The sequence below is a fragment of the Artemia sp. Qi Xiang Cuo genome, chromosome 6 (assembly GCF_049724085.1).
Source record: "Artemia sp. Qi Xiang Cuo chromosome 6, ASM4972408v1, whole genome shotgun sequence".
In the NCBI taxonomy this organism is placed as follows: domain Eukaryota; kingdom Metazoa; phylum Arthropoda; class Branchiopoda; order Anostraca; family Artemiidae; genus Artemia; species Artemia sp. Qi Xiang Cuo.
This window is the reverse complement of record NC_142799.1, coordinates 35481235-35502866: the sequence shown is the minus strand read 5'-3', so window position 1 is coordinate 35502866 and position 21632 is coordinate 35481235. Positions and strand designations below refer to the sequence as shown.

General features: G+C 36.2%; 1 protein-coding gene across 1 annotated transcript in view; it reads right to left on the bottom strand.

The window, feature by feature from the left end:
* Positions 1–1430: 1430 nt before the first annotated feature.
* Positions 1431–21632, bottom strand: part of LOC148951167 (eukaryotic peptide chain release factor subunit 1-like) — a 55433-nt gene continuing 35231 nt past the window's right edge. Inside the window, exons 6-9 of the mRNA XM_089090692.1 lie at positions 16943–17072; positions 10934–11160; positions 7038–7185; positions 1431–4129 (exon numbers count right to left, since the gene is read on the bottom strand). Of these exons, the coding sequence (XP_088946818.1) occupies positions 4041–4129; positions 7038–7185; positions 10934–11160; positions 16943–17072 (594 nt within the window). The 3' untranslated portion in view covers positions 1431–4040. The remainder of the gene's footprint in view (positions 4130–7037; positions 7186–10933; positions 11161–16942; positions 17073–21632) is intronic.

The following is a 21632-nucleotide window of genomic DNA, read 5'->3' as shown; positions in this document are numbered from 1 at the left end:
AATTATGTCCACCCCAAAGGCTTTTTATCTGATCTTCGGACGATTTTTGAACAAATGGTTATCTCGAAACTTTTATCGGATGCATTTGTGGAAAATACGACGTAGGGGAGGGGGGCTGCCCCCGATCACTTTGACTCTTAAAAAAGGAACTAGAACATCTGATTTCCAATCTAACGAGCCCCCTCCAGAATTTTGTACGGCCACCCTTTCTTATATGCCCTCGGGGCATAAGTTACAACCCATGCGCTGAGGGGTTGTCATCCTCAGACATAATTTCCAGACCTTTCACCTCAAAATTTTGATTAGATGTGTGTCTGGGAATTTATGGGTGTGAGTGGGCTTGTTGCCCTCCAAAGCCTTTTGACTACTATAAAAGGTCCTTTCAATTCTCAAACGAATGAGCATTTTTTGAAGTTTATACGACAACAAATGGCCATCTCAAATGTCTTGTCAGATGCATTTCGGGAAAATATGACGTGTAGGGGCGGGTGGGGGGTTGGTATTTGAATCTTAAAAAGGATATTAGAAAATCTGATTACCAATCCAATGAGCCCCTCCGTAGCGTATGAGACCACCCTATCTATAAAAAACTTATATACCCCAGGACATAACTTACAACCCTTGCCCTGAGGGCTGCTGGGGAGTTGTCATCCTCAAAGACACTATTTCCGGACCTTTTAACTCCACTGAACAAAATGGCTATCTCAAGATTTTGATTATATGTGATTGGGGAAATGGTGGGCGTGGGAGGAGGATAGTTCCCTCCAATCACTTTTGACTATTAAGAGGGGCACTAGCCCCTTCAATTTCCAATCGAATGAGCCTATTACGAAGCTTCTATGACAAAAAATGCCCATCTCAAAATTTCTAACAGATGCATTTCGGAAGAATACTAGGTGTGTGTGTGGGGGGGGGAGGTATCCACCCTCTGAATCTTAAATGAGGCTCTAGAACTTCTGATTGCCAATCCACTGAGCCCCCTCCAAAGTTTATACGATAACCCTTTCCATATAGACCTTAGTAGACGCCAGGGCATGACTTACAACCCTTGCTCTGAGGGCTGTGGGGGGGATGTCATCCTCGAATACATCAGTTTCGGACCTTTCAACAACGTTGAGCAAAATGGCTATCTCAAGATTTGATTGGATGATTTTGGGGAAATGGTGGGCGTAGGAGGAGCGTTAGTTGCCCTCTAATCACTTTCGAGTATCAAAAAGGGGACTAGCAGTCTCAATTTCCAGTTGAATGAGCCCTTTTTGAAGCTTCTACGATACGAAGTGCCCTGGTCTAAGAAAAAAACAAAACAAAAAAAAACTTGTGCCCACTTGGCTCTTTACTTAGGCAGTGCTGTCGCGCTGCCTATGATATACCCTATATATTTCAGAAAACTTGAATTTGAGGAAGAGAGAACTAAAAACTCAAAAAATAAATTAGCGCAGCAAAACAGTTTATTTTCTTTTATCTTGTAGCTAATAAACTCAAAAATAACATGCCAATCAAAAACGTCATACTATAAATTTAAATCAGCACTGAACTGAAATAAAAACAGAATTGAAACTGCTCAAAAGTTATTACATACTTATAAATAATATAATATTCCAATAATAGAAAACTTTATGCATACCCTAAACCAAGCTTATGCCTTAATACTAATCCGGAGACAGTTTAGTCTTTAATCAAAGATAGTCGTAAACAGCCCGCCTACACGCAGGTACAAACCTAATATATACCCAAAGACATGTAATATGCGCAAGCAGTTCAGAGAACTAGAAGAATCATCTATGTCATCCAAAAGCCATAAAAAGGGGGGAAAAGATAACAAGTTCATAAAAAATTTTCTTAAGCAGAAATTAATTAATGGCATTCTAATTATATTTTGACACCCAATTAGTCTGTAAGTTTTGCAAAAATACTTATGATTTAAAAGCTACTATTCTATGGTTTTGTCTAGTGAGGGAATTTGATGCCTTATTTTATGTATTCACTGTCATTCAAAATTATCCTTTGAAATAGAAATAATTTACAAAGAAAGAGACCTGAACAAGTAAATGATCAATCGTTTACTCATTAGAGCCTCAAGTTTCCCGCATTTTCTTGTAACTGAGACCCAAAGTTATCCCTACATAAGCTTACGAATATAGAATAACAAATAAAATAGAGTCAATCTTCTTTTTGGTAAATAGACTACTTGGAACAATTAAGAAGATCTAAATTTTGCACTATTTAAACTTCAAATTTGCTATTTTTCCCTCCATAGCTTAGAGAGGCAACTAATGTTTCATTATTACACAAGAGAATACATTTAGCAAAATAAAGAAAAAAAAAATCAATCAGAAAGTTATTTGCCTGTTAAGCCTTAAAAATTCATAGTCAATTATCCTCATATTAGTTCCTTTTTTATAATTTCTTTTAAAAAGTAGGGACGCCAAATATAAAGAACAATAACGAAACAGTTGTAAAAAAACCAAAAAAAACAAAACACTTTCATCAACATTCAATGCGGCGAGGGGGGTAATAAATAGAATATACACATAAACATATATGGATTGTATCCTTAAGGCTGAGGTTACACACTGCCACTTTTACTTATGATTTTGTTTTTCAGTTCAGGTTGTTACATAAGACTACCTTGATCCACGGCTGCCAATGAGGAATTAGTAGCAACCCAAGAATTATTTTAGAAAAATAGGGTTTAAGAATTGAAAAAAAAAAAAACAGAACAAACTCAAGATGGTCAACAATAATAATATCACACTGTGAATAAAATTTTAAGGAGATTGGTAAATATGAACACTTTTCTCAAGAGCTCAAGCTCAGGACTGAAATCCCAAGGAATGACAGACCTGCCTTGATGAGTTCTAACATCCGTTCAGTGAGGCATTCTGGTTGGAAAATGCACTCCATGATTTGACAGGATTTAGAGAGAAATGACAAATAAACGTTGCAAAAAGTACATCGATTTCAGAATAAGAAAAGTTTCAAAAGAATTAGGCCTAGATCAGGAGATCTTTAGCGACGCTTCTTAACCGTAGGGATTTTGATTACACATATGGGGGCAGGGGTGGTGGGATCTGATTCCTGAATACATGGACTCGATATCCGGATGCATATTTGAAAGTCATACAGGCAACTAGCATAATTCTGTAAGGAATGACAGGGCTTAGTTCAACAATAAAATGAAGAAGATCTTAGATCATACTGAGAGGCCCTGAGTCATCAAAAGGTTAAGGGCTTTTGGTTTAGGTATTCATGATAGCATAATTAGAAAAAGGGTGCCTCGGACAAAACAGTTATTTAAAGTATATCTAATGTTTAGTTAAGAGAACCAGTCAGGTACAAGCTTCAAAATGTATTTTAAATTAATAAATTTATTAATTAATTAAAGTGTATAAAATAATTTTTAGCACCAATTGCAGACAGAAACACACATTATCTAGAACTTTTTCTTTGAAAATTTAGCCACGAATTTAGGAATTAAAAAAACAAAATCTAATGGCTTTTCCTTTTTAAAGTGGAAATTGTAGAAACATTGATTCAGTACTTGATTTATCATCCCCATTCGAATATTAAAATGTTTATTTTAAAAGAAAATTTTCCAAGTGTATCCCAAAGCTGAAAACAACATTTACCAATCTATGTAAAAAAAAAAAATGTAGTAAGTTCGTTTCTTGCAAAAACAAAACGGACAGGAGAGTTTTCAAAGACAAATTCTAAGTTTTGATTTCACTAGAAGACATAAATAATACAAGAGCTAATCACGAGAATATTGAAAACCACTAATTTTGCTGCACACACGGTTTTCACCAAAACCTCAAGTCACAAATCACCTGGAAGAGCATACGACGGTATGCATTCAAGGCTAACGGGGACGAACAAGACGTATGACCCCATTCTGTCTTACAGATACATCCTACACTTGAGACAAAAAAATGAAAAAAAAAATTGAGAACAAGACATTCCTAGAAGTTCATTAAGCTTTGATTAGTCCGTGTGGAGCCTTCCTACGTCAAGTATCACATGGAGGTCTCACTGTAATAGACTTAATAATCATAGAAGTCAATATCCAGATCATCCATCCCATTCTCTATGTCTTCTAATCCCTGTAAGTCCACTTTATAACGCATTATTCCTGAAACATAAAAAGACTTAAGTAAATCTACAAAAAGTTCCATTGAATCACTTATACTAAGGAAAAAAAGCTAGTCTCAAAAATTCCAAGTCACACTGAAGGAACAAAAATGGGCTTCCTGATAATAACTTTAAACAAAGCGTATATAATCTATGTAATAAGTTCCAAGTAAACTAGGTTCAATCCTTGTTAACTGGTTTCCAGTAACGAGGGATTACCGAAATATATTCTGCTAAACTTCAAATACCGGCAAAATTGTACTGAGGAACCCAAACTGATTTAGATTCTCCATGAATAGGTCCAGATCATATTATCCACAGATAAAAAAAAATGAGTTTCATTGGGTTTTTACAACGTTTTGTGCATACATAGTATTCTAGAAACTTTTGGTATTGCCTTCACAGATTTATCTAAAAGAAAAGAAAATCATTGCTTATTTTAATACCCTTTTCGGTTTTTTTTTTTTTGGCAAAATTTTTAGGTTTTTCATTATTCTTCCCTGATTTCTATATCTAATTTGATTTAACCTATATTTTTACTATGTTTACATCAAACTATATTTGCAGAGACTTTCCACGTAACATAAAACTTTGCATAGTGTGGGGGCTCACACTCTAGAAATTTTGGAGGTATTCATCCGTCCCTCTCATATATAGGATTTCATACAAAACATACTTATTTGCATCAAAATAAAACTGATAATAGTTGCAGACAATTATCGTTAATGCTTTTGTGTTTTTCTGTACATGCCAAGGGACAATGTACCTTCAAAGAAAATGGTGACATGTTTGTGAGAATCACGGCAAGGAATATTTTAATTTTGTACGCGTACAATATTTTGTTTCACTTTGTTCAATATTTTGTTTCACTTTGAGGGAAAACATTTTAACAAAACAGAGGTGGGACCACAATTTACCGTTGTAAGTCTTAGTACATTGGGACCTGATATTCGTTGGCTTATTGTTATGTGCCCAAAAACAAGCTTTAACCATACAAATTAAATCATTATATATATATATATATATATATATATATATATATATATATATATATATATATATATATATATATATATATATATATATATATATATATATATATATATATATATATATATATATATATATATATATATATATATATATATATATATATATATATATATATATATATATATATATATATATATATATATATATATATATATATATATATAGAATTCGATAGTCCACAGGCCATTAGCAGCACTCAGAGCACGTACAAATAAACACTTATCCATATAAATCGATTAATAGCCGTATAATTTTACCGCCATTTACTAAAACAAATTATAGACAAAAGCAATATTCTTAATATGAAGAAAGATAACGTCGAACACAGATATCATATTGAAGCTTAAAAAGATGTTATGTGATTAGATCTTCAAATAATGTATTTTTTACATTGATCAATCAATTTATTGTCGCAGCATATAAAAAGAAACAACAAAACACTATTCATACCTCTGACTCCACAAAAGACTATGTGGCCTGTAAATGGAGGGGGAGCAACTAAACAACTAAATCAACACATAAAAAATAAACTCTGTTGTAGCTTGTATCATCACATTCGATGCACAATTTATGTTTAATTCTACGCTTATTCCTTGTGAAATGAGCCTTTAATCAGTCTACGGAGTATATTCATTTTAAACGAAAATTGCTTTTTCGAAACAGGAAAGTAGGTAAGGACGGGAAAATTTCACAAAATCCCCATCCCACCCAAAATAACTCAAGATTAGAAAGGTTTTTCTAAAATATATATATATACATTTTTCAAATATACAGTCTTTTTCTGAACTTTTTTTTTAATTATTCCACACCTGTCCTCCCCCGACATTCTACGTGCATACATACTTCGAAAGGTTGAATTTCATATCTCGGATTTCAAAGGTTTTCGCTTGATATCCAGTTTAACAGTTTCTTTAACTGTGATATTTTTATTCCTCTCCTATTTCAAACTGTACTTTAAAATGTATTTTCTTTTAAAGTCGTTTATTTACTTTCGATATCTTATATTTGAAACATAAAACCAAAAAATTAAAGGAAGAAATTCAATATATAATTGAAATTTTTATCGCGTTAACATCTGTACTGACATCTAAATCTCTAGATAGAAAGCAACACTATACAGGTGACTCAAACGCATTATATTTTATTATATTAGTTTCAAAGAGGAGCAGAGGAATTGAAAATACACTTTCAGTTTTTGACAGCTATTAGCAAGCAGTTCTTAGCAAAAGGAATCTTTCAGTGGCTTTCAAGATACAAAAAGAAAGTCGGGCATTAAGGCCTCTAATTTCTAAGCAGCAAGAAAAAGGCAAGCATTTACAGAAAGAAAAGAAAAAAAAATCAGTAGTTTATTAGTGGCTTGTGTGGCAAACAAGATAGGAGAAAAAAGATTAGAGAGACGAGAAAAGGATTTGGGATTAAACAGAAAAAAGGGATTTGGGATTAAACAGAAAAAAAGGATTTGGGATTAAACAGAAAAAAGGGATTTATCTATAAGCTTGCTGAATTGAAGCAAGTGTCCGAGGACTCTATGTTTCAAATGAAAATTCACGTATTCTAACGCCTTAATCATAGTGTAATAGAAAAGAATTTGTTCTATCTTCGAGGTGCTGACTTCTTCACAACTCCATAGTGCTTCTCTTGGTTCACATAAAAATGCGGAGTACACCATCAAAACCTGTAATAACCCAAAATAGCAAACCAAGATTTGCCCACAACAATGTCAGGTCAAGCCAGAGAAACAAGCTACAAGATGTCTATTTATAGGAAATTTTAGGCAGCAACTTTCTTTGAATTTTTTTTTCCAACGAAGGAGACAACAAAATTGGAAGATCAACAATTTAGTAAATTGTACTTACCACCAATGCCTCCAAAGCCTCGAACAAATTGTGACCCTTCTTGGCTTCTATCTGTAATTATCTCAAGGGTGGCACCAAATGTCTTATAGTTGTTCGCTAACCATTCCAAAAGAGGCATTGAATCAACTATCTCTAAATCTCCGCCACTCTAAAGATAGAAACATAAATTACTTCTGTTCGTATTTTATAAAAGAGCATGAAGTTAAGAAAAACATCAAGACTTGTGATTTTTAGAATTTTAGGTCTGTTTTGAATTTTGGCAAAAGAAATACAAAAAATCGCTAGTTTTCTAATTTGAAATGCGTGTTTTAGTAACCATTGTATTCCCACTTTTTTCTTTCTTTTTTGACAAAAGCATTTTACTATCGTCCTTTATGTCAATCTTTAAACTTTTATCAAACTTCACTGTTTAGGGGGTTTGAATCTCCAAAGTATATAAGTATATATTTACAAGTAATACCATAGCTATGGGCTATTTGGAACAAGAGGCAAATACGATCTGCAAGCATTGATGTACAGGTAATCACAAGTATTGTTAGTTTCAATTGCTGGTATGAATATTGAAAAGCAAAAGTTGATTACAATTTTTGCCGAAGTTGAATAGGTAACGTTTGAAGATGATGTTAAAAATACCTGTACAGGTATTACAAAATATCTATATAGATATTACGTGCATAATGGTCTCATGCCTCCAGTGCTCTTGGATCGCAATATAAAAGGTGAAGCAAACTGATAGGTTGCATTTTGGCAACAATTGTATGCCACTGAATACGAAAAATTATTTTTGAAAAATTTCACCTTCCTCCCCCAAGGACTAAAAAGAGAACACTAAAAAAAGAAAAACAATACTTAAATGACTATACATGCTGCGACCACCTCACGCTTTTATTGTTCGTCATAAAGAATTTAAAATTTATTAGCAGCAAGAAAGAATACTTTCACTAAACAAATCTGAATCAAATAAAATATAGGCACGGCCATTTGAATTCTGGCTAATTATTACAATATAACCGTAATGTAACTGAAACTCCAGAAAAAGGTCTAATGAGGTCATTTGATCTTGGAAAAGTTTTCTTTTCCCTTTTTTGTACATGGTCCTGGTTAGGGAAAACATATCTTGTTCTAGAGTATGACCGGGACTGACCCTTAACACTTATCAACCAGGATGTGTACCAGTGCATTAAAACACCTATTCCACAATCCGTAATTTCATTTTCGAAAAGCCTCAGAAGTTTCGTAATAAAATATAAGCACAAGAGTCCTTGAACAAGAATCCAACTTACTGCAACTGCCCGAAATTCGGCGAAATGAAAAGTCACCTAAAGGCTAACCCATAGGCAGGCAGTTCTCTGTACTTGCCTGTTAAAACTTTTCATTCTTATTAACATTTCGTCATTTTTGTATTCTAATCTCAACTTTATCTGAGGTGCTAAACTTTGCTATCAGTCCCTCTCGTTTAGCAAAACTATATTCTTTAAATAACTCCCTTAAATTAGCACTGGTTTAGTGAAGTTAATTTATTTAAGTAGATCTAGGAAACCGTGTAGGTTTTTTCACCAACATTTGCTCAAAAAGAAAGAAAATATGATTTGACATATTAACCAAGTCAAATTCATCATTTCTATATCGACACCCATGTCAACGACCTTTCAGAAGCGGTAGTCCATAGTTTCTTTAACTACAAATTTCATTTCTTTCTTTATTGAATAAATTTTCATAAATTCAATTCTCAATCTATAAGATTAGCACACAAAAATATGCGTGCTAATAGCAAAAACTGTAATAAGAGTCAACTGCTCAAAACATGATGATAATTATAGTAAAAATGGGAAGAAATTCCTCCTTATGTACCATGTTCAACTTAAAACTAGTGATGGAACCATGCATCGGAGTTGGGAGTCAGGGCAAAGAGAATATAGAGTATCCAAAGATGTAAATCCATCAATTTTTTCCAATAACTGAAACAATTTTACTGCGTAATTCACATTTGCCTCACAAAAACCTTGCATTTTTTAAAATTCAAGTAAAGCTAATACCTGAACTATCCAAGACTGTATACTTGTCAGTATAATTTGTCAAGGGATTTATCTGTAAGAGTACTATATGATAGCCCTCTTGCTGTGAAACAGTCCATTAAATAACACGTAACAGATCGCTTTTACTTTAATTGTTTTTCTTGTATTTTTTTGCCATTACTCAAGAAAGTCCGGATGAACTATGTCTATTTGTTACACTGGATTGTGGACAGCTATTTTTATTGCAAGATATGGTTTTCCCTTTGCTGACTTAAGGAAGTTCTCTCTCATCAACCCATCCCTTAAGTAAGGGTGCAATATCTTCTTTCAGTTTTGTAGTAATGTCTTTTTGCTGAATTGATTTTACTTATGCATCTCGATCCCAATGTATTTATTTTTATATAGTTAAAGACCTGTCCAGAGGATTTTTCTTTCAGAAAGGCAAAGATTTAGAAAGGGGACACAGATTTGAGGAATAGACGAGCTATTCAAAGAATATAAGATACTGCGAAAAAATTGCAGCCATCTGACGATTCTGGAGGCCAAGAACCTGAAGTTCCCTTTCCTCTTCGTATATACCATATTAACTATTAGCAAGCAAAATGTAAATCTTGTTACAGTGATAAACCAGCTGTTGAGTGGAGTAAGCGAATAGTAATGGGAATTCTACCTTTTGTTAGTCATTGGCGTAACTATAGCAGAACAAGGGAGGTGGGCTGTCTCACAAGGGAGGGGACTGTCTCTGGGCGTAGTCTCTGAGGGGTGCCGAACCGAGGTTATTTTTCATATGCAATGATCTACTTATATTGTGGTAGTCATGGAGGGTTGGGGACCGACGCTGTCCTGAGCACTGAAAACCCTGAAGGACATGTAAATACTTCCTTTTATTTACTTTACCATTTTATCTATGGAAATGTACGTTTTGGGTTGGGTTTTATCGATAAAAATTAACAAATTAAATTGAAACTGAAAAAATAAATGGCAAAAATACAGCCCTTAAGAAAAATCACAGACCTTTTTCTAGTCTTCCCAATTAAACCATTGATGAAAGCGAACTTGAGCTTGCTCATACTTTATTAATTTTTGAATATATATTATTAATGAAATATCTTTAAGCATGAAATTTTGAAACAGCTGATGATTAACAATGGCCCCACCTTCTACAAAGAGCTTATTGCAATTGATAACAAGAACTTATTATAAGTGCAATTTATCATGCTCTGGTGAACGCGGTTTGAGTATCAAAATGAAGCTCTTACAAAAAAAGGAAACCCATAAAACTTTTGAAACTAATCAAAAGTATTGTTAACTTATACTCATAGATAAATATTCCAAGAAATTTCTATCTGTAAAAGGACAAATTGCAGCTTTTTTAGCTCTGAAGCGCAATTATCAAATAATTAATTGCAACAGGCTTCAATAAGTGCTTTTGAATGCAATTCAATAATTGCAATTGGCTATTGAACGCAAAAAAATACAAAAATCAGTTGCCATAATCTTATTGAAGACGGGATGGAGCTTGATTAGGCGATTTGATTATCTAGTCCTGCCATTCGTCATCAATGTCGAACAAAAAAGTTGAGAATCAAGAAAAGTGTGGGCATCATCTCCACTTGAATTTAATAATAGGATACGTGTCTAAAAAAGAGAGAGAGTGAGAGAGAGAAGGGAAGGGAAGAAAGAGAGGACAAAGGTAAGAAAAAATAGATAGAAAGCAAGAGACAGGATAAAGACAGAAAGGAAGTAAGAATGGGAGAGGGATAGGAAAGAGCGACAGGGAAAGAAAGGGATTGGAAACCGCGGGAGGAGTGAAGATAGAAATTAAAAGAGTTACGCAAATTCGTGTATAATCAAAAAGGTCATGAGAAGTCAATTCCTTACTTCTTTGTCTGTGAAGTTGGATTTATCTTTTTCTTGCTCGGGCGTTAAAAAGACAATTTTCTCTTCCGTCCCTCCTCCTTCGGCCGCTTTTAAACGGAATCGTGTGATATCCAAGTTCTCCCAGCAAATTAGAATCTCAACAGATCCCATTTCCAATGCACGAAGCGTCTGACTTACTCCAAAACAATAGCGTCCACTGTCTAAGCTGATTTCATCAAAGTAACGACCTGAATAAATAATAGAGTTAAGCAACCATAATTAACATGATCAATTAATCCCAATGAGTTGAAGGAATCTTGAACAGTTTTATATGGCAACTGTAAAATTTATACGAGAAACAATAGGTTGAAATAATCATACGAATATATAAGAGAAAAAACGAGGAAGGTAAATATAACTCCCCAACAAGTAAAAAATACCTCGATTCTTCGAAAAAATCAAAAATTCGAATAGGACAGAAAGTTAATTTTTAAGTGCTTTTCATTTCAACTAAATTCCTCCTCTCTGGCTACTTTTCTTTCCACCCAAAATTTTAGTTCAACAGTTTAAATAAAGATCGGTCGGAAACAAACAAAGCTTAGACAAGGTCATTGTTCAGAAACAAAAATGCATGAAAACCCTTCAAGATATCTACAAATAAAAATGAGAAATAAATCAAAATAAAGAAAATGTCTGTAACAGTGTTTTCAACTTCTGGATGCTTCAAGCTCCAATACCACTGTTAATCCTGTAGAATCAAGAGCAGTAACAATACAGATTTCCCTCACTAATGAAAAGGGTAAAAATCCACCGCCCGCCCCCCCCTCCCTCATAGCCTCCATCAAGATATCTAGTCAAATGTCTGTCATTTACCTATTCAACCTTCGACATAGATTAAAATGTGTTGAGCCGAATTTCATATTTTTTTTACCAATTTCAATTAAGTAAGCTTGTACAGTTTGGCAATTACGTGTTTTACGACAAGCTGTCTGATCGGATCGAAGCCACTCAAAAGAAGTTTTTGAGACTAATTATTAAAGCTGGTACAGTCCCTTACCCATGCCCCTTTAGAGAAAGCTAAACTTTAAGGACGTAACAAGAAATACGCTTCTAAGGTCTCGCAAAGGAACTGCATTCAAACACAACGAATCCCCCCATAGACTTTGACCTTCCGCCTAACCCCAGAACTAAGCGCTGTTTTGCAAACTCATTATTACTTTACCGTTAGACCAAGAAAGCAAAAGTAAAGCCAGTAGAATTTACAAAACAAAACAAAATCCAGATACTTGATTTTATTTTATTTTGGTTGATTTCTAGGTTAGACAAGCTTAAGTTTTAATAGATTTTAATCTCCCTTTTTTATTTTCAATCTTTATCTTCTTGATTTCTTTTACTCCTTGATAAGTATATAGTTTTTAGTACAAGTTGGTTTAATGTATTTTTGTTTCTCCATTTGAGCTAAGAGCCAAACATTCAAGTGGATTATACAAGCAAACATCCGCGATCTATTTTTGGTAAATCCTACTGGCAATATGCTCATTTTATTTATTGTTCTTTTAAATCTGTGAAAATACTCTAATTAAGCCAATCCCATTATACTTAAATATTTATCCCCACCTCCTCCCCACTCAGCCAAGTTTGTTTTATTTTGTGTACTTGTATTGTAATTTACATCACTTATTTTGTTCTTTGAGCTTGTCAAAATTCAACTTATGGAGCTTACGATGTGCACCTCTTCCATAAAATATGTTTTTAGCCTGTCCTACCGGTAAACAAATATGAAAACAAACTTAATAATAAAACAAATAAAATACAAAACAAAACCTAATAATAGCTGACACGTCCTAAGGCTTCAATAAAGCAGCATAAATAGATAAATAGACAAACCCAAGGAACAAAAATCACTGTAAACTGAATTAAATCCTGGTAATGAAAAGCTCCGCCTGTAAGTAATTACAGCCAGTCTCAAGCCTGGATAAAGGAGGAGAGTTTTGCGGTGGTTTAGCAATCTGCCCCTGGAAAAAAATTATGCTAAAAGAAACATCCAAGGAAAATATAACCGGAATTCCCTTTTCAACGACGACCCCTGCACCCGCCCAACGGACAAGAATTTTGAATGGGAATATACCACTAAAAATTAGATTTTGGAACGTTCGGACGCTAACAAAGCTGTCGAAGGTAGAACAGCTAGAGAAGGAGATGACCCGCTATCAGCTAGATATCATGGCCTTCTCGGAAGTGCGATGGCCGGGAAATGGAAAGTAACTGCTCAGCGGTGGAAATACTATAATCTTCAGCGGCCATGAAACACGACGAGAAGCTGGAGTAGCCGTAGTCATTTCAAAACCTGTGACAAAATCACTGATTAGCTGGAAACCCATGATTGGCCGTATTATGACTGCTCGATCGACGGTTGCGTGCTATGCACTCAAAAACAAAGCCAAAGACAATCAGAAAGAGACGTTCTACAATGAACTGACATCTGTCCATAAGGATGTACCCAGACATGACATTCTGTGTGTCATGGGGGATTTCAATACAAAGGTCGGCAACGATAAAGATTACTGTGTCAACGTCCTGTGCAACCATAGTAGCGGAGAACGAAACAAAAATGGAGAGATGCTAATTGAAATGGATCAGTCCTTCGGCTTGGTTGTTGGCGGCGCTCTCTTCGCCCATAAAGATATACACAAGTACTCCTGGACTTCACCTAATGGACACAAAAAAAAAACAGATCGACCACTTTCTTATTGGTAAAAAGTGGCAGACGTCGCTATGTGATGTGCGTGCATTTAGAGGCGCTGATATCTTCTCTGACCATAGCCTGAATGCAGAAAAAATCAGAGTAAAGTTGTCAGCCCCGAGTAAGGTGAGGACAGCTAGGCAATGGCTCTATGACTGCGAAAAACTGAGTGACTTAGAAATTCGGTCACGGTTTGTGTTAAAACTGACCAACAGATTTGAAACCCTGGGTCTGCTACGAGATGAAAGTCCAGAGACAGCTTGGACTGCTATCAGAAAAACCTACAGTGATATTGCCTACAAAACGCTTGGTATGAAAAAGTCGCCAAAGGATGAATGGATCTCTGTCAAATCGTAGGATCTGATCGAGAAGAGGGCTGACAAGATGACATCTCTTCTCAACACTTTCCCCTGATGCAAGACACCCTCTTGAACTAGAGTATGCTATGCTTGATAAGGCTATAAAGAAGAGCGTCCGTGCTGATAAACGCCGCAGCCTTGAACAGAAGGCTGAAGAACCTGCTAGACGGGGAGACGCTCGGTCAGTGTACCGCATCACCAATGAAACGTCCAAAGACAGATGGACCTGTCAAAGATGAGTTTGGACCTCTTCTTACTGACCCTACTAATGTGAACGAAGCCTGGGTGAAGCGCTTCAAAAAACCCTTAAATAGACAACCTCTTGCTGATCCTCCGGAAATACAAGATATGCCCTTTTTCAATATAACTGTTAATATTGAAATACACTTTGGTGATGAGATACTAAAGGCAGCTAAGAAGCTGAAGTCTGGAAAGCTCCCGGTAAAGACCAAGTTTGAGCCGCGATTATCAAATATGCTCAGTAACTTCATGCATAGCTGTATGGAACACGATTTCCTCTGTTATTTGGAGCACAGAAAGAATTTCTAAAGATTAGACAAAAAGCACTCTCGTCAAAATGTTCAAAGAAGGCGACGCTGCAAACTGCGAAAACTGGAGAGGTATCAGCCTTGTATCTATACCTAGCAAACTATCAGTGACTATACTCCTTAACAGAATCCAACCAGCGTTGAACAAAAATGTATGCAAAATGTATGCATTGCTAAAAATGCAGGCTACTATTAACACTTTTTTATAGGTATTAGTTAAAGATCATGCGCTGATCTTGTATTTATTCTTAGAATGCTGCTAGAAGAAGTGAATGAATGGCGCAATAAGCTTTATTTGGTCTTTATACACTTCGAGATAGCTTTCGAGTCGGTAGATCACCAAACGCTTTGGAAGGTTCTCCAATACTACGGTATTCCTGATAAGCTCATTCGGATCATGGAAGCCTTCTACAAAGACACAGAATGCTGCGCAAAGACAAGTGAGGGGAGTACCCGTTACTTTCGTATCATGACAGGGATAAAACAAGGCTGGGTGCTATCACCACTGCTATTTATTCTTATCATTCATTATATTCTCCGGACCTGCGATGGACATGGGATCCAGTTGGATAATAAGAGACTCGGAGATGTTGATTTTGCTGATGATATCAGCCTCCTAGACTCCTGCAAACAAAAGCTCCACCATTACCTTAACCAAGTCAGGGACGCTGCCGAACCTTTTGGCCTTAAGATAAATACCAACAAAACCAAAAGTATGGCGAACGCTGGATCTCCACTCCACTTACGATGCAATAAACGAACGATAGAGCAAGTCGTAGAGTTCAAATACTTAGTAAGAACCATCAACATCTCAGGATCGTTTCACCGAGAAGTTACACTAAGAGTTGGCCATGCTAATGCCTCCTTCAAAAAACTGTCAAATTTTGTACAGCTAGAAGTACTCTCTCAGGCTCAAGCTGAGGCTGCTCAACAGCAGTGTCCTCTTAGCGCTTTCATATGGTTCTGAAACTTGGCACATAGATCAAATACTTGAAAAGAAACTTCTCGAGTTCGAAAACATTTGCTTAAAGTGCATTCTTAATATCCACTGGTCCCAAAAATTAACAAACGCTACTATACGACAGAAGACATCTCAGCCCCTGGTAACCAAAGTGATCAAATATAGGAAGTGGAGATACCTTGGTCATGTGATCCTCATGCCCGAAACTCGACTATCGAAGTTCGTCCTTCAGTGGCAGCCACGTGGTACCAGAAGAAGAGGACGTACCAAAAATACCCCTACGACGCAGCTACCGGGCTGACCTCGCAAACCTCAATCCAACCTGAATGGGAAGCTGTCTGGGCGGCCGCAGCAATGAGAGATGACTGGCGACTCTTCTTGGATGCCCTAAGCGCTTCTGGAGGCACAGGAGGATCGAAGGTCTAAGGTAATGGAAGCTCAGTCAAGAACTAATGACTGTAAATATTTACTTTGGTCTCCTAAAGTTAGGTTTATCATCCACCTATGTAATTGATGCGTGTTCGCAACTCCCAGTTAAACAATACTATTCAGTTCTGAGGTCAATCGCAAGACGTTATACAACTGCTATCCGAAGCGAGCAATACTCATTATACGGATGCAGTCAGTAAGGTTCCAATTCTCACAAGAGTATGCATTACGTTTTTTTCTATTTATGTCTGTCTCCTGACAGTCTCCGCTGCCAGTTTCACATTAAAATGACATAGCTGAAGAGCGAATATATTAGTTTAGAGTCTGAAATCACACTTTTGACTCATAGTCTAATTCAATAATATTTTCTATATTCATATGCTCCTTTAAGCCAATTTATGGCCAAAGATTAGCTTCAAGATATCCATTCCATACAAATTCATGGGTGATATCCATTCCTTACAAATTCATGGATGATATCCATTCCATGACAAATTCATACTGCACATTTAGAATTTCTTGCCTTGAAGTAAAAACCTATGTAATCGACATTTATTAACCGTCTTTGAAACCATTTTCAGGATATTTTAGTTAAACACCATATTTTTAAGACAAGGTAAATTTCCAAATGCGAAAATGACTTTCACCAATAATAAATGCCAATTTTGCACTTCCTGTCAAATTAATAAATATATAGTTTAAAAAATAATAATTATTAAACAAGTTTCATCAATACAATAAATACATCATAAGTTGGTAGTTCCGTCATTCTTCATTTCTATTAATTTTCGGTAGATTTATTCGTAGGTTATGTTTCAGACATTATCTACATGCTTAAATCCAAGCACCGCCTGTACTAATGGTACATTAGTTCACTGTAACCAATACAGGGCTGAAGAGTGGACAACTTCTTAAAACAGTCGTTTTTTATTAGTTTTGGAAAAGATGAAGGATATAGAAAAAAGACAAAAAAAGTTCAAAGTGACTTACTAATCAATTTCTTTTCTTGAATGAACTTAACATTGGCTAAACAATCAGCAGCCAATTCAATGGCTTGATTAAATCCATTCTCTCCGCCGTATGAAATGTCAACTATTTTTACGATTTTCGTCTGCAGCCTCTAAAACAAAAATACAAAAATCAGCATTGGTCAGATCATCCTTTTCTTAGTTTTTCTCAATTATCACAGTCAACTAATTTTGGAATAAAACCTACTAGGCGTAATACGCCTACTAGGCGTATTCCCTCTCTCTTCCCCCGTAGAAAATTCTCCCAAATCTAAAATTGAGCAGCCACAGAGGAAGTATAGCCAATAGAAATTATGTACGAGTAATTAATTCCCGTGATATGGGTCTGGTACCAACCAGAGGCGCAAATAGTCAAAATGTTTGGGCGAGGAGGGGGCCAATGGATTTTACCAAATAGCTGATCATTTTTACCAACTGATTTGGGTGATATGGTTTTTAAACTTATTTCATTTTTTTACCGACCGAGACTGATCTTCTACTGATTTTACGCCCATTAGCCCGTTTGCCCAAATATAAAGTAAAAATATGAGCCTGTAAAACAGTGGTGCTTTGCTCCGCCATTTGACCTTGAATTGAAAACATTACTACTTACATTAAAAGATTGTATATAAATAGGAAAAGAAACATTATCATTAAAAATAGTAGAAAACAAATCTCCTTGCAGGATTTGCTCACGCCCCCCAGAAATTTGCTGGTGAGGCTCATGATACTCCGGCTTACCTTTTCCGTATTTGTGCTGGTAGACCTGGGAATTTAACATTTTATGCTACATAGAAAAAGACTGTCGCCATGGCAGGAGCACTATTACAGCACCTATATTTAGGCGTAGTCTAAGTGAAGGGAAATGAGAGATTAATTCTTACCATCCCCCCATACTCCTATAATTATCTAAAGCCTAATGGAGCTTTAGACAATTTGTGCATTGAAATGCACTCTTTTAGGCAACTACCCCCCCCCCCCCCCCGCCTACACAATGAGCCACCGCTCCTCTTCCATAATGGCTCATGTACAATTATACGCTTTTCTTCATCCCTTTTTATTTGTCTCAATTTCCCTTTGGCTGCTCAACTTACATTTAGGAAAATTTTCCAGAGTTGAATCGTTGGGGGTGGGGGGGGGGGGCTAATATACTGGACCCCTATTAAACTCAGTATGTATCATATATAAAATATAAAAGTTCAGGCTCTTTTTTTTCTTTAATCTTGCCGTAAAGTATTTATCTAATTTTCTTCGAATATTTATTACAGCTCTTCTACTTTGTCCAATTTGTGGAATTCTGTAACCCCCCTCTGAAGTCTGAAGGGCGATTATTTGGAAGCTGCCTAGCAAAGCCGGGTCAGCTTTCCATTTGATATTCACAACTAGCAAAAACCTGCCAGAACAACATTTGTAAGAAGACAAAAATTGGCTAAACTAAGAAAGTGAATCTAGGGCATGGTAAAGGGTTCCTGGGTAAAAACACTTTTTAAGAAATTGTAAGCCTTCACTCTAAAGATGCGTTGAAAGAATGCCACTATTGTGGAATGATTTTGATCTCTGAAGACTGGTCATTGACGAGGTACTAATAATTAGAATTGCAAACAAGGTCATTGGCACAAAGATCATGAAACCTGCCCCAGAAGAACCCGAATATATTGTGAAAAAGTTAAATATTTTTATTAACCAAAATTATTCAAGTTTTATTATACATACCAAACAAAATGACAATAAAAGCAAAATGACCAGCCCGAAAAAAGAAATCGCCAGAGTTACAGAAACTTTTAGATCCTGTGCCATTTTAAAAAAAGAAGTATTGCAACATCGTTCAAACATCGATAAAAGCTACAAACAAGTCACTTCAAGGGTAGTTTTTTTACTGAATAGTAAGAAATACACTTAAGTGTAATCCAACGAGACGTCTTCTCACCAACTACCGTTGACAAGCCATGTAGGTTCTTATCCTGTATTGCTCGCAAAAGATTTTTGTCTTACTGGACCCTTTTTGGGTTATTTGTTTGGATAATTCCAATTTTTTTCCGTTTTTAGAGCTGGAAAAGATAATTTATAGCTAGAATCTGATCTCCTATGAAGGAACTGATGAGCCGGAGCGATGCCACGAAGAAGCCGGAGACCTCTTACAGAGGAGGATATCCTGAACGTTTTATAAGACAGATATGAAGACCTAACAAATAGCGAGGGTGACGGGTGTTGGAGCGCTAACCCTCTTTAGTTTGACAATCATAAAGACTGTAAATCATTGTGTGATTCTAGTTCAGAAGAGGTACTGGTTCAGATTGTGTTTGGCGTAGCAATTACTATGTAAGAAACGTTTTCTAAAGGTACATATCATCGTGTTAATCTGTGGATTGAACACCACAGAATACTTCTATAAACAATTACAAGTGACTTCTACGTGTTCACTACTACTACTACTACAACAACTTACCACAGCACCAACCGCATATCATAGTTTGGCGTAAGCGTGCAATCCGTGGCCGAATAAGCGGAGCCCCAAGACGTACACTAGACGATGGAGAGTGAGCAACCCATCGGAAGCAGGTTTTTTATATAGTCTATGCTAATAAGCTTTGATGAGCACCTTTAAACTTAATGCATTTTATGCAAATGAAATCTAACTTAATACATTTTATGCAAATTGAGATAGCCATTTTTGTTCAGAATAGTTGATTTCCAGATTGAAAATATATTTTTGAGGAGGACACTCCCCCACAACCCTCAGGGCAAAGGTTTTAAGTTATACCCTGGGGGCATATAAGGTTCTTATAGAAGGTGTTGTCGTAGAAGCTTCAAAACAGGCTCATTCTATTGGAAATTAAAGGGCTAGTGCCCTTTTTAATAGTCGAAAGTGATTGGAGGGCAACTAGCTCCCCCTCCCACGCCCATCATTTCCCCAAACACATCCAAACAAACTTTTGAGATAGCAATTTTGTTCAGTATAGTTGATTTCCAGATAGAAAATATGTTTTTGAGGAGGACACTCCCCCACAACCCTCAGGGCAAGAGTTATAAGTTATGCCCTGGGGGTATATAATGTTTTTTATAGAAGGCGTCGTCGTAGAAACTTCAAAATAGGCTCATTCGGTTGGAAATTCATAGGGCTAGTGCCCGTTATCATAGTCAATTGTGATTTGTGTGTGTCTAGCCCCCCCACGCCCATCCATCATCACAATAACTTCCATCCCCAATTGGAGACAGCCCTTTAATTCCGCATACTTGATTCCCAGATAAAAAACAGATTTTTGTGGAAAGCACTCCCCAACAACCCTCAGGGCAAGGGTTTTAAGTTATACCCTGGGGGCATATAAGGTTTTTTATAGAAGGTGTTTTCGTAGAAACTTCAAAACAGGATCATTCGATTGGAAATTAAAGAGCTAGTACCCTTTTTAATAGTCGAAGCTGATTGGAGGGCAACTAGCCCCCAACCCACACCCATCATTCCCCCAAACACATCCAATCAAAATTTTAAGATAGCCATTTTGTTCAGCGTAGTCGATTTCCAGATAGAAAATATGTTTTTTAGGAGGATACTCCCCTACAACCCTCAGGGCAAGGGTTTTAAGTTATGCCCTGGGGGCATATAAGGTTTTTTATAGAGGGCGTTGTAGTAGGAACTTCAAAAAAGGCTCAGTGGATTGGAAATCCAAGAGCTAGTGCCCTTTTTAACTGTTGAAAATTATTGGAGTTTAACTACCCCCCCTCCCCCCCACGCCCATCCTGCGCCCAAACACAGCCCATCAAAACTTTAAGATAGCCATTTTGTTCAAAGGAGTTGATTTACAGATAGAAAATATATTTTTGAGTAGGACAATCCCCCAAAACCCTCAGGGCACGGGTTTTAAGTTATGTCCTGGGGGCATAAAAGGTTTTTATAGAAGGCGGTTTCGTAGAAACTTCAAAAAAGGCTCATTCGATATGAAATTCCGAGGGCTAGTGCCCTTTGTAACAGTCGAAAATGATTTGAGGGCAATTAAACCCCCTCTCACGCCCACCTTTTCCCCAAACATATACACTGAGAATTTCAAGACAGTCATTTTATTAAACGTAGTTTTAATTTCTGGAAATTAGTTCTTTGAGATTAATACTCCCCCAAAGTCGACAGGGCACGGGGTATAATTTAAGAATTTTGGAAATCATTAATATTATTTATTTTGGTAGGGATGCTTTTATAAACTTTAGAGAGGGCTAATATGATTGAAAATTGCAATTTCTTGTTCACTTTTTGAGAGTTAAAAGAGATTGAAGGGCAACTAACCCCTCTACCTCCTCCACACCCTAAATGCATCAGATAAAAATTTTGAGATAGACATTTTGTTAGAATAGTTCAAAGTTCTGATTACAAAAAACTCCGGTGTCGAAACAGCCCACCAGGGCCCAAGGGTAGGCATTGTAAGTTATGTCCTTGGGCATAACCTATTAAAGGGGGTTTATAACTTATGGGACGGGGTTTCGTGTGGGAACAACGGATAGGAAATCTATTATAATTATCCAATTATAAGGTTAAAATACATACTCTGTGATAGATGCAAAATTGTTTTGGCACACACATTCCTATTAAGGTCAATTCCAAACAGTCGGGATCCCTTTGTGTTAGCAACTGAAATGGTCTAAGCCCCCTTATTGGAGCTATTTTTCAATCCATTCATTGTTGTCAA